Source organism: Tachysurus fulvidraco, chromosome 20 (genome assembly GCF_022655615.1).
Source record: "Tachysurus fulvidraco isolate hzauxx_2018 chromosome 20, HZAU_PFXX_2.0, whole genome shotgun sequence".
Taxonomy (NCBI): Eukaryota; Metazoa; Chordata; class Actinopteri; order Siluriformes; family Bagridae; genus Tachysurus; species Tachysurus fulvidraco.
The window spans coordinates 7,848,829-7,863,060 of NC_062537.1; the positions used below are offsets into that span (position 1 = coordinate 7,848,829).

Below are 14,232 nucleotides of genomic sequence, written 5' to 3' on the forward strand. Positions count from 1 at the left end.
ATCACGCATTTACAAATACACTCACAGACGCACACAGACATGCGCACACACACACACACAAACATGCACACACACGCACACAGTCCCACATTTACCTGAATGTCACATTAGTGTGTACCCGCACACACACACGACAATCATCAGTAATTATATGCGGTTTTAATCGAATGACCTCTTGGGAGCGGAGCCGTATCACACAGATACCTAATGATCAACACTCACGAGTGACTGATCTTCAGTGGAACAGCATTCATTAGCACTCTGCAGGTATTACAGCTGCTCTGTTCAATCCCTTATACTTCTGCACTATTCTGAACTTCACAACAGTTGATCGCAAATCAAGTGCATTTCTCTGGAAATACATCATTATCCTGAGTCAGTGCTGCATCAGTGTCACTATGAAGCACATCCTGATGGAGACATGAAGCTGTGATGAAGTCAGGAGGTGCAGTGATGAAGAGAAATACACACAGGAGTCTAACAGAGTGGAAAAAGGAAGTGATGGAAGAGTTCTGAACAAGCGACTGAATGAAAGAGTAATGAACTGAGAGATGCAAACTGCTAAAAGACATTTAAGAATAGTTGAATAAACACTGAACTACTGATGCAGTAAAAGCTGTAGACTTGTGGGTTTGGCATGTGTGTGTTTAGATAACACTGAATTATGCCAGTGATTTTCCTTCCTGTGTTACCATGTGGATTAATTGTATGTGTGTTTATATGGGTGTGTATATGTGGGTTAGGTGTGTATATGTGGGTTAACGTGTACGTTTACTTGGGGGGGGGGGATTGCCTGAGTGTTTGTTTGAGTGGATGCTTGTTTGCATTAGTGAATGTGAAGTTGCTTGTGTGTGTTTGGGTATGTGTTTATATGTGGATGTGTGTTAGTGGGTGTACGAGTTTATGTGTGTGTTTATATGTGGTGTGCATGAAACATGTCTTTTTTATGTTGTTTATGTGTGCGTTTGTTTGCAGGTGTGGGTGTGTGTCATCATGCATGGTCTGTTTTTACAGGTGGGGCAATGTGTCTGAGTGCTTGTTTACCAATGTGTGTTTGTGTGTCAAAATGGTGTGTGTTTGTTTACAGGTGTGGGTGTGTGTTAAAATGGGTGGGTGTTTGTTTACAGGTGCAGGTGCGTCACCATGGGTGTGTGTTTGTTTACAGGTGTGGGTGCGTGTCAACATGTGTGGGTGTGTATCAACATGGGTGGGTGTTTGTTTACAGATGTGGGTGTGTCTCAACATGGGTGGGTGTTTGTTTACTGGTGCAGGTGTGTCACCATGGGTGGGTTTTTGTTTACAGGTGCAGGTGTGTCACCATGGGTGGGTTTTTGTTTACAGGTGCAGGTGTGTCACCATGGGTGGGTGTTTGTTTACTGGTGCAGGTGTGTCACCATGGGTGGGTTTTTGTTTACAGGTGCAGGTGTGTCACCATGGGTGGGTGTTTGTTTACAGGTGCAGGTGTGTCACCATGGGTGGGTGTTTGTTTACAGGTGCAGGTGTGTCACCATGGGTGGGTTTTTGTTTACAGGTGCAGGTGTGTCACCATGGGTGGGTGTTTGTTTACAGGTGCAGGTGTGTCACCATGGGTGGGTGTTTGTTTACAGGTGCAGGTGTGTCACCATGGGTGGGTGTTTGTTTACAGGTGCAGGTGTGTCACCATGGGTGGGTGTTTGTTTACAGGTGCAGGTGTGTCACCATGGGTGGGTGTTTGTTTACAGGTGCAGGTGTGTCACCATGGGTGGGTGTTTGTTTACAGGTGCAGGTGTGTCACCATGGGTGGGTGTTTGTGTTAACATGTGTGTTTGAATACTCACCAAGGCCTTTAGGTGTGATGCCACTGCTCTCCAGTGGGTTGGTGGCCCAGTAGTAGTACTTCAGTGTGTGCATGAGCTGTAGCACGGTGCCAACTCGCCGTATAGTGGAGTAGATTGTGGCCGTGCCAATAAACTCAGCTGACAGGTAAGTGTACAGAGAGAGCTGAACCTGAGGAACAGTCAAAAGCATGTCACATACATACACACAGCCATAAAACTTTAGAAGATTATAGCTTACATTCAACATTATTGTCACATTAGTCATGACAAAATAATAAGCACTGTGGTTACTGCTTTTATTTAGCTTGAGTTCAGGTGAGTGACTCGGCCATGTAAGTACATTCAGATTGTTGCATTAAAAGGCTCTTGGTCTGCCTTTGCTGTGTGTTTTAAGGCAATTCTCCATCGTACTTTAAAGTGCTGTCCTATCTGTTTTCCAGCATTTCACTGAATCTGAGCAGAAAGTTTAGCTCTATACAATCAGAATTCATCCTGCTATCATCTTCCACATCATCAATAAAACCCAGTGACCCAGTTCCACTGGCAGCCATACAGTACCATGACATAACACTGCCTCCATCATACTTGACAAGTGGTATGGTTTAGATCATGAGCCCTTCATTTCCTTCTCTACACTCTTCTTTTACTCTTCATTTATGTGTTTACATTTATGGCAGACATCCTTATCCACAGCAACTTACATCTTTATTGCATTTTATACAACTAAGCAATAAGTGTTGAGGGCCAGCAATGGCAGCTTGGACCTGGGATTCGTACTAAAAACCATCTGATTCATCTCCTATCTCTTAATTAGCGCTGGTGTAGAGAAACAAAATGCAATAATTGTGCTATTGTCTAAATACTTATAGACCCGACTATATATACACATTATATATACACATTCCGTTCCATATAGCATGCACACACCCACGCGCACACACGCACACACACGTTATGTAACATGCCTGCAGTGAAATGCCAAGTCATCATTGAACATCTCTGAGCTTTGTATTATTCCACCTAGTTTATTATTAGGATTAAATCTTTTTATAAATGAACTTAAACCTAATTTGGAAAGCTTGCACAAGGAGACTGATACTTCAAGCTACAAATGGATCATGTTTCTCTTTTCTCTCTACTTTTGCAAAATCTACACCTCCTGTGATACTGTGGATACTTTACCCTTTAATCTTTCATGTGAACGGAACGAATCAAAATGTACTGATCTTGAAATCTTATTTACGGTGTGCTAATCATATCCCAATGGTCATACTGTAAGAGACGTGCTGCTATTAGCGACTACAGCCTTCCATAAGTATAGCACTTTTACACACAGACACAACAGACAGTTTAGGTTTACTGACTGTCCTCTGCTCAACACCGTCATTCAGAGTAATCCATCTGTGTGGCTGTATCTGTATTGAATGACAACATTTCATTGGAATTGAGAACTTGAGCTGCAGCAGTCACGCATCCGTGCGTTGCGTAAACCTCATTTAAACATTCATGTCTGCATTCAGTCTGAAAGCTACAAACTTCTTTTTAACAGCTTTAGTAGATTCTAAGTTTCTTGAGACTATTAAGAATGAAATATCTCTAATCATTGTTTAATGACTTCTCTTTATATTTGAGATAAAGGCACAAAAAACAGAAGCAACACTGCAGCTGCCCCCAGTCGCTTCAGTAGTGTTACATTCAACACCAAATGAAGGCACGTGCTGTATATTCATTCAACTCAATTCAATTTTACTTGTATATCACTTTTAACATCGTCTCAAAGCAGCTCTACAGAAATATAAACATTTTAATATTAAAAATTACAAAGCTTAAACTTAATATTTATCCACTATAACCAGAGGCATCAGTGACAAGTAAAAACTCCCTGAGACGATATGAGGAAGAAACCTGGAGAGGAACCAGACTCAGAAGGGAAGCCATCCTCATCTGAGTGAAGCTGTGTAACCAGGAGCTTTTGTGCGGTTTATAAATCGGCATCATTTCTGAATTTATTATAGATTTAACTCTAATTCCTTCCTGCCAATGCCATGAACTGTCCAATGATCATTATAATACCTTATAATCAGAACCTTATAATGTGATTGTAATAAAACACGCTTGGTGTTTGGGTAAGTAAACTACGTAGTGACTATAAACCTCTGTGTTGACAAATAAATAAAAATGTGCACAGTAAAAATAACTGATAACAGTAATAATTTCTATTTTTAAAATGTAATTATTTTCAACAATGAATTGTTGTATGTAATAAAAAACAAACATGCATGTATTGGAACGGTAATGCCAACTCTTTCGTTTTAGCTTTTGTTCATTTTTAAGAATGTTAAGAAAAACTGACAAGAAAAAAAACGTTGATTCCCAATTTTAAACTCAAAATTTACAACCGCAAATTGGATCATTTATGTTTTCTACTGGTTAAGTTTTATTGTAACTGCCTTTTACTTTAGCAAACCTATAGACTGAGAGCCATATGATATATTTGTAGAAATGCCATATCACGATCTGCTAGCTGTGTCATTGAGCTCACCCCCTACTCAGGGCAGTGAGTTTGGCTTGGATTCTGTGCTCTGACCTTCGCGGGTGTATGTATCCAGATGGCTGCGTTGAACAGGATGTGGTCACACAGCTGCTTTAGCAGAGGAGCTCCATGTGTGAGGCCATCTAGATACTTAGCAAAGGAGAGGAACTGCTCCAGTACAGCTCGGGTGATGTGCACACGGGAGGACTGGACAGACAGACAGACAGATTGAGAAAGGCAGAGAGAGAGATAATATGAGTGATGTAACTCAGTGATATAAAACAGACACAGCATTTTTAATACTGCTTTATTACAGCATCTCACCTTCTCTAAAAGATATCCAATGACCAGGAAGCCCTTTCCTCCCAGCATCTGCTCCTGCATGGCTACAGAACTCTTCAACAGCTCCACCAGGAAAGCCAGGAGAGTGGCACTACACACACACAGTTTAGTGTTACTATCCTTGTGAGGACTCCATCTCTATCCCTAACATCATTAACCAAAGCTCATGTACACACACTTGTAGAAACTCCATGTAAAGCTAAGTATGTTCACACATACAGTGACACAGTGACCAGAAAGCATTCAATGTGAGAGCTGGCAACATGAACAATGTCAAACGTTGTCGACTACACTGGGAATGTCCTGCAAATCTGAGTAAAGTTAAACTTGATGCAAATTTCTAGTGACTTAGCACAGCGACTACTAATGGGAGTAAAGACAACAGAGTGCAATGATCCGTCTCCTATTAGGTAGGACCCAGACAGTCGGACGCGTGTGCTTCTGTCAGACAGGCTCCATGAAGGGCAAAGAGAACAGACTGCTTCTCCATCATCTTGTATGATATGATGCGTATATACGCTGCTGAATTGGAAACGTTGCTTAAGATGATACACTATACACTCTGGATCTATGAGGAGATATTACAAGCAATGCAGATTTTGTATGAATAAACTAGAGTTTCAGTTAAACCCTGCTTCTGAAACACCAACACTCATTAGATCATTAGTGTTAGTATGTTGTGCAACATTTTAAACGTTAACCATTAAACATGGTTAAACATTTTTAGCATATGTTTTTCCAAATAAAACAATAACACCAGATCGTGACATGGCTGCAGATTGTGACATGTTTGTGTGAGATGAAACGTCTGAAAGAGAACATAGTGGTGTACTGTATATGTATGAAAACCTGCTTGAGCACAATGTTGTGTATAAGTCTACCATAAAACAGCCAGTCACCTCGCAGGCGTATCTTCCAAAGCAATATCTGAACGAATAACATCACACCAGACGCTGATTACTGCCACTTCTGCTTTCATGTAATCTCTTTTCCAGAAATAGCTTGCAGTGAAACAACTGATCCTCAGCAGCAATCGATATGGACACGCTAACTCACTCGCTGAATCATTTCCCACTGGCGGTATTGCTGCGCTGATGGGCTGAGGCGCTGCGGCTGAATGATGCGCTTGATGCAGAAAGTCATGATGAAGTCTTCAGCAGCTTGCTTTCGCCTTTCCATTCCCTCTCTACTTCTATTTCCTCTGCTTCTCTCAGCTCGCTGCACAGCAAAGCGGCTGGATGGCGGCACTAACCCACGTTTACATGAAGCTTGTTTTTCCTGCACTGGGAAAAAAGCTGGCCACAGGCTTTGCACTGATGCACTGCAGATTTGGATTGGACTGATGATGCCTGCCAGTGGTACTACAGATCCAGGACTGATTATGCCTGCAAGCTGAGGGAACACAGCAGCGAGACAACTGCATGGAACTGAATTTGATCATATCATCCAGCCATGACTGTGTGATCATGTGTACGTGTGTGTGCAGTACAACAGCCGGGTAGTGATTATGAGGCAAACAACAGTGAAGATGAAATTATAAAAGCTGAGGAGAAGACAGAGGATGTGTGTGTGTGTGTGTATGTGTGTGTGTGTGTGTGTGTGTGTGTGTGCTCACCACACGGTGGTCTCCACAGGGCTGTCATTGGGCTGCCGGTAGTCCAGCTGAGAGAAGAGCGGGAACAGCACCTGGATGCCCCCGATGGAATGGATGGCACTGTGGATGGAGTGGGTGACGATGGCCTTTACGTCCTACACACACACAACGACGCAATCGTTAAGACATCTCAGTGCTGTCCAACCACCCTATACACAGTACGCCAGACCAAGGGAGAACCTCTCGTTTATAATAGCCTACATTCAGAAGGAGGAAGGACACCAGAGAATCTGGAGGAAATCCACAATGAGACCCTGCAGCGATTCGGGTTAATAAAGCAATGCTACTCTGTGTGTGAGTGTCACTGCTAAGCCATTCTGGAGGACCGTGTGCACTATAGGTTGAAGAACATAAGAGTGAAGGTGAACATCTCAAATGGCCTGCAGAACAGTCACCAGATCTGGATATAATTCAGGCACTTTGATATAATGCAGGACTTCTGTCTGTCATTCCCAACACATATTCATGTTGCATTGATTGCAAAAGAAGGCCTTAAATAATACTAATGAATTATTCTGGTCTAAAAGCAGGAGTTTTAGTTTCATTGTCCAACCCTTACATGCAGAAAGTAAGTCAGCGCAACTTATAACAAATCAAATCCAGCGTGAAGTTTGTTCCACCCGAGTCTTCCACATTCCTGTTAGTAAGCTGGAGCTGGACTGAGACGGTGTGGTGTGTGTGTTCACCTGCAGCATGAGGGCGTGGGGCGAATGCACGAAGATGGAGGCGTTCTCTCTGGGTGATGACTCGAGGCAGAGCTGTGCGTCTGTGGCTTTTGCGTTATAGGTGAAGGCGATGCTGCTGGCCAACTTCCCATCATACAACACCTGCTTATGGTGTTCAGCCAAGTGGATATCGCTCTCTGATTTAAACTTAAAGGTGCTCTGTGGAGAACGACAGAGAAAGTGAAGCTTTAGTAAGATTTATTACTCAAAGCAAATGACATCCTAAACATGCAACTACTCAAAATATTTATGTAGAGTATACAGCACAAAGTTCACATTCAGCTGTAGGAGATACCTGACCAAAAAGGAGCTGTAATAAATCCTGTCTTTTGTGACAGCAATTGTATTTACATTTCTTTAAAAACGGATGCATCAATTTTCTATAGAAATATAAAAATTCATCTTTCTGTGGCTGAATCTGTACTGAGTCCTCGTGTGATACAGCAAGCAGTGAACCTCTCTAAGGAGGTAGAAGTCCTCTGAGATGGATGTGGACATCATGTAGAACTGGGAAGAAATTTGTATAAAAAATGTGTGGGTAGATAAATACTAAAGAACCCGAACCGTTTCGAATGAAACGATGACTCAAAGACACAATGTTTTGGGGTTTTTTTTACTTAAGACTGTAGCGCATTTACAGATCAGTGTATTCTCCATGCAGTCCTGTAATAACACTGAAAAGAACAGGTTATTAAATATCAGCTCAAGCTCTTGGGTCTTTGTGGGTGTTGCTGCAGTGGAACGTAACAAAGCTGCTTTAATGCCTAAATCACAGCACAGTCACATGCGTGAGTGCATTATCTTAATGAAGCAGTGGAGATGCCGTGACTCTAATGGCGCACAGATCAGCTGCCTCTGCACAACCCCTGTCAGGTCGTTAAGACGAACGGCATAAAAGGAGGAAAACGTCGTATTACGTGTAAATCCTACAACATCCTATCATCTTACGTCTCTGATACTATAGAGCACGGAGCTGAGGAGCCATCAATCCCATGTGGCTATAAAAGACGCCAGTTTTTAAAAGGTAACCTTCTGCTAATTACACCGAATCAACAAAACTGCTTCACCTCATTTTTTTTCCTCCTGAACCGAAAAATCATTGATGAACCAGATTGTGAGGCAGGTTGTAAACGAGCTGCATTTTCTCTTGTAGGGACAATTACAAAAAATTTGTTACATGAGATTCAATGTGTTAACATTCTACTGATTTATTCTGTATATAGATTTATGCACAGTAACACGTGTGTGTGTGTGTGTGTAGAAGTGTGGAGGTATTATAAACCTTCCTTCATCGTTTCCACACTACACAAGGCACAACATTCAAAATAACCATATCACCATATCATCATAAATTCTAAATAATGAGCATACAGTTCTGATGATTTGCTCAGTTGCTCACAGAGAGAGAGAGAGAGAGAGAGAGAGAGAGAGAGAGAGAGAGAGAGAGAGAGAGAGAGAGAGAGAGAGAGTGTGTGTGTGTGAGTGTTTGGTATCCTACTGGTTATGGTTCAATTGGAAGGTTGTGAGATTGAATCCCATGTCCACCAAGCTGCCAATCCTGAGCAAGGCCCTTAACCCTTAATAATTAAATGTATTTATACAGTAAATGAAATAAAAAAGTTAGTCGCTCTGGATAAGGGCATCTGCCATATGCTGGAAATGTAAATGTAAATGTAGAAAGCTGAGAAAAACATTTTGCTTGGTTGCTTATGAGCACAAAATCATAGTGTACTGTCCATGTTGTACAGCAGTTTTTACATTACTCTTTCTTCCCCTCCATCGCTCCCCCCCCCTTTCTTTGTTTTTCCTTCTTTGTGTGTGTGTGTGTTTGTGTATATGCAAGTCAGTGTCTGTAAGTTTACAGATGAAACTGATTCTAATCTCTAATCCAACATTACCTATGGGGAACGCTGGCCTCCTTACAGACATCACTGAACACATCCCATTTTAGTTTATTCTAGCTTGTTTTTTTTTTACCAGCCTGAGAAAAGTCCGGAACAGACATGGTGATGTACATGAAATATGGCTATATCATTATGCAGGTGTGTAAAAACATCTGGATCAGTGAATGAAAAGGTCTAGGTCTAGTGTCTTCTCCACTTCCATTCTGAAAGCAAAATTAGGTCCAAACTCGAAATGAACACACACACACACACACACACACACACACACACACAAGGTCACTTCAATCACACCTCCACCACATGGTACCATAAAAACTTAAATCCAGCTTAGACATCACATGCTGCTCAGACATCTGGACCTCATCTCCCATAACGTCCTCATTAACATGGACACACACTAACACAGAAACATGGACCTGGAAACACACACACACACACGGGACTAACAGACACGCCGACACAGACAGACAGACACACACAAGGACTTACATTCACACACACTCTTTCACTGTGATGGATTCACACATTTTGTTTTAATAACTCGAAATCCGTCTCCAGATGTCTACACAGCTGTTTTGTGATGAAGTTAAAAGTGCTGGATCATAAACTTACAAATATAAACGATGAATATGTTGCACTGCATAGCACAGTCACGATATAAAGATCCAATAAAGCATTACATTTACATCTACATTTACAGCATTTGGCAGACGCCTTTATCCCGAGCGACGTACAAAAGCGATTTGAAGTCTCTAGCGATGAATACATTAACACTGGTACACTAGGTTACAGACTCAGGATGACATCCACCTAACTAAATGTGTTCACCCGTCATTTGAAGATAGCCTGTGACTCAGCAGTTCAGATATCTTGGGGAACTTCATTCCACCACCTCGGTGGCAGAACAGAAGAGTTTTGCTTCTTACCTCTTACCCTGAGTGATGGGGTACAATATGTCAGACTTAGATATAACGAGCACTTAAACATTGCTGCATCTCACAGCAATTTAAAGCCACTCCTGTTGGTCAGCATTCCATCTTGTGTCTGTAGAGCTGCTGACAATTCAGTTACGATCTACATCATGTCTGGGTTTCATTTCAACCTTGATGTACAGCATTAGCACGTGCTGGTGTTTAGCACTGAATTCAGATCACTATCATTATTTGTAGACAAATTAAGCAGACAAACGTTTTAGCAACAAGGCAGCAGATGGGAAAAATCTTTGTCCCTGTATGTCACTGCTGTCAGCTATTTTTAAGACTTGCATTTTGAAATCACAAAAGTTTGTGTTTATGACAGCTTCCGTGGTCATGAGTGGCCAGTATCTCCATCATCATTAATTGTCTTTCAGCTATTAATCGCATGCAAATTCTGTAAGTTCTTACGGATTGTGGAATTTAGATTCATCATCAGAATTCTACCTTTCAGAATTATTTATTGATGCTAATGTAACGGGCTGCTTTCACAAAGACTTCTGTACTACATTATCTGACCGTGATGGTAATCTATATTCAGAGGCTCCTGAAAAGGAACATCAAGGACATTCCTCATACTTATAAGAACTCTGGTACAACTCCTGCTTGCAAGCTGAACAAAAGCGCAGCTCTGTGTGCTTTGTCATACATAGAGGAGGTTGTTGCTGTTCTTATTTCAGCTGCTCCCTGTTCAGGGTCACTACAGCAAATCCTCCAGTCTGATTTTGGCACAGCTTTATCAGAACCAGAATCAGCTTTATTGCCAGGCATGTTTTCACATGCGAGGAATTTGTTTTAGTGACAATCTCCACAGTGTAACAGAATGACATATGTAGTATAGATGAAATTGTATGTACACATTTACAGGTGTGAAATGTGCAGTTTAAATAAGCATGAAATATACATATGCAAATAATATACAATATATACAATTTGTATGTACACATGTGCAATTGTGAAATGTGCGGTTGAAGTAAACAAACATTCAGACAATATGTATGTATGTATGTATGTACTGTCTGAATGTTTATGTTTACTTCAAATGCACATTTCAAAATTGCACATGTGTACATACAAATTGTATATATTGTCAAATCGTATATATTATCCCGGATGCCCTTCTGGATGCAACCCTCCTGTTTTATCCAGGGTCGGGACTGGCACTGAGATTAAAACCCCTCAGTGACTGGGTTGGGTCAGTGCCCGGGAATCAAACCCAGGGCATGGTGGTGAGAGTGCAGGATGCTGCCGCTGGAGCACCAGGTTAGTATGAAAGTAAGAGAATACCTATTAATAAAAAACACCAACCACGTTAACTATTGATCAACACAATCGCTGGAATGTGGCAAATAAAACCCTAAAGCTAGAAGCGTTATGTGATAGTGCCTGTTGAACAGAAAGAGTGTGCCTACAGATGCGAGGTGTGTGCTATTACAAAACAGAAGTTGCTTCAGGAAGTTGCGGACATCGTCTCGAAAAATACATCACTAACGGAAATCTTTACTAGCCACAAGTAATAACGCCACTATCACTATCAGTCACATTTCCCAACAGAACATGAAAACACCATTCAGAAACATTTTGCTGGTGAGAAAATAAATTCAATATTAAAAACAAATTCAGACCTGCTTTAAAGAGGCTTTCGAAGTGGTGTAATGTTGGCTTTATTCTTTCTGAAGGCTGAAACTCCTACAGCACTTAGTTCCCTTCACTCACCTACATACAGCATGTGTTTTACCAGGGTTGCCAAATAGTGCTTCTCAAATAAAGTTATTTAAAACCTCATTAATCTGTAAACAAATACTAGTAATTAAACTAAAATGTTTGTGTAATCTGGCCAGTATGGGATCCTTTGTATGAGAAGATTGTAAAGTGAGATCAGATTGGGAAAAACTCTGGTTTCTAAAGTAAAGCAGTGTCTATAAGGGAACATCACATTTATATACTGGTTTTTAATGGCTTAGGGTAAAAAAGTACAGTACAGCTATCAGTCATGGAGAGGAAAAGGAAGAGTATTAAGGTAATTAAACATGTAGAGGTTATTATTTATGAACAGAGCAGAGTGCCAGTTATTAGTAACCGAGTTCCTGTTGATTAGTTGTTAAGAAATGCATTCAAAAGGAAAAAGATTTGAGAAAAAAAACAAACACACACTGAGCTCACAGGACAATTCATTCCTTACATGCATGTTTTCCTACAAACCTAGAACACGTACTGAGCAATCGTTATGTACCGAACAGGGAGTTTTTTAGCGTATATTTACATAACTCCTGGTTCTCTTAAGAAATGTAAAGCAGCAGCGACACGCATGAGTATTTTTTAATACATTTTCTGTGAGTAATACAGATCACAGTGCTACTACTAATGATCATTCTGTAACAGTACAATATAATAGACAGCCATATTCAGGGCCTTAGCTAATTAAAGGAAAAGGAATTCATATGCATCGGTCCCCTATGACAGTAGACCTAAGTCTTTGTAATGCTACAAATGTGGCCTCCTAACCTACTAAATCACGGCTAGTTTCTCTTGAACACAAATCCAAACAATAAGCTGTAATCAGTAGCTTCGGGAAGACACATTTATTCCTTTTTAATCCCTCAGGAAACTTCTGAAATTGGTTTTCAAATCAGTGTTTTGGTTATCCGTTGTTATCTGAAGCTCTCCTTCTGACGAATATACTTAATATCATTTAATATGATTAGACAAGCTGTGAAATTAAATTAGGCTTTTAAATATTTGATCCTTTCCAACAGGACACATTGCTACCTGTCAAACACGAGCATTGCTAACTTGTCAGTTATTGCCATTACATAGTATTACAGCCTGGCTACAAGACACTACACACGCACACACACACACACACATTATGAATAATGTACAGCTTCTGCCCGTTTGAAGCGATTGTGTGGTTTGTGTGAGCAGCCGTCAGAGACAATGCAGCATTATTCTGCTTCTGAATAATTAAAAAAACCCAGGCAGAGAATGAAGGACATCCTAGTGTGTGTGTGTGTGTGTGTGTGTGTGTGTGTGTGTGTGTGTGTGTGTGTGTGTGTGTGTGTGTGTGTGTGAGAGAGAGAGAGAGAGAGAGAGAGAGAGAGAGAGAGGCAGGGAGAGAGTGTGTGTGAGAGAGAGAGAGGCAGGCAGAGAATGAGAGAGGGGGGGGGGCAGGCAGAGAGGGGGGGTGGGCAGAGAGAGAGAGAGAGAGAGAGAGAGAGAGAGAGAGAGAGAGAGAGAGAGAGATTTTACTAATACAAGGGCATCATAATATTCTGATATTCTACTTGACAGTCAAAAAGATAAAATTGTATCTTACAAAGCACCAATACAAGATGCCATCCTGCTCCATCCTTGCATGGCTCCCTAACAGTTCCTTGTTGAATAAATACTCAACACATTCGTTTATATCGTCACAGTCTTCGCTAAAACCCCCACTTTAGATATCACGCTTCTTCAAACAACCACCACAACCTATTATTTTGCATTTTAATAAATCTCTTTAATACATTTCTGTGAACAGAGAAGCTGAGAGAAATTTAATCTAGACCATTTGTATATAATTTGCAATGATCCTAAAGACATTCTGAAAGCATTCGATTTCACACAGGCACAGAATAAAATAGAATTTCAGCTCTGCCTAATTTCTGCTAAATAAGGAATTTTTACACTAATGGCTTCAATTTCACCTGCTACCCTCAGAAACAAGGCCGTTAATTGTTCGATCAATAATGACAGGACCTTTTCACTCCTCATCCTCGCACATTCACTGAGGAACACAGGTTCAGCAGCAATCAGTTCCTATCAGCCGAGTGAGTAGTGAAGTTGTCCAATCAGATGGATGAAACAGCGTGTAATGAGAAGGAGACACCTGTGATTGCGAATGGGCCGGAGAAGAGAAAGAAGAAAGAGAAAGCCTCCAGCAGATAAGGCTTTAGAGAAAGAATAGCCAAGATTGAACAGACTGAATAAAAAAGAAAAAAATACAAATACTTGTAAATGCTACACCTTTGCTAGCCCATGTTCATCGGCAGCATATATGATTTTAGTGTCACTTACCTAATACTGTCTCTTCCCATGTTGCCTTCTCCTTTGGCAATGTCTCCTAATACTCCACATCAACTAGTAGGCCTGTGACTAACATGCTGTTAGCATGGTTGAGTGCTTTTCCCCAGACATACCATGTGTTACTCACTGCTCAGCCTGCTAAATTAGCTGGATGGCCATGAATCTGAGGCTCAGTGGTTGAAGTGAACATTCTCTCCACATCATAGCCTTTTTTATTC

The 14,232-nt window shown here is 41.0% G+C and overlaps 1 protein-coding gene across 18 annotated transcripts in view; it reads right to left on the bottom strand.

The window, feature by feature from the left end:
- The window catches only part of nbeaa (neurobeachin a), a 167,262-nt gene that overhangs the window by 56,543 nt on the left and 96,487 nt on the right, over positions 1–14,232 (bottom strand). For all 18 annotated transcript variants that reach the window (XM_027138236.2, XM_027138270.2, XM_027138279.2 and 15 more), the window contains exons 9-13: positions 7,033–7,230; positions 6,308–6,441; positions 4,675–4,783; positions 4,405–4,557; positions 1,818–1,986 (exon numbers count right to left, since the gene is read on the bottom strand). In XM_027138236.2, coding sequence (XP_026994037.2) covers positions 1,818–1,986; positions 4,405–4,557; positions 4,675–4,783; positions 6,308–6,441; positions 7,033–7,230 — 763 coding nt within the window. The remainder of the gene's footprint in view (positions 1–1,817; positions 1,987–4,404; positions 4,558–4,674; positions 4,784–6,307; positions 6,442–7,032; positions 7,231–14,232) is intronic.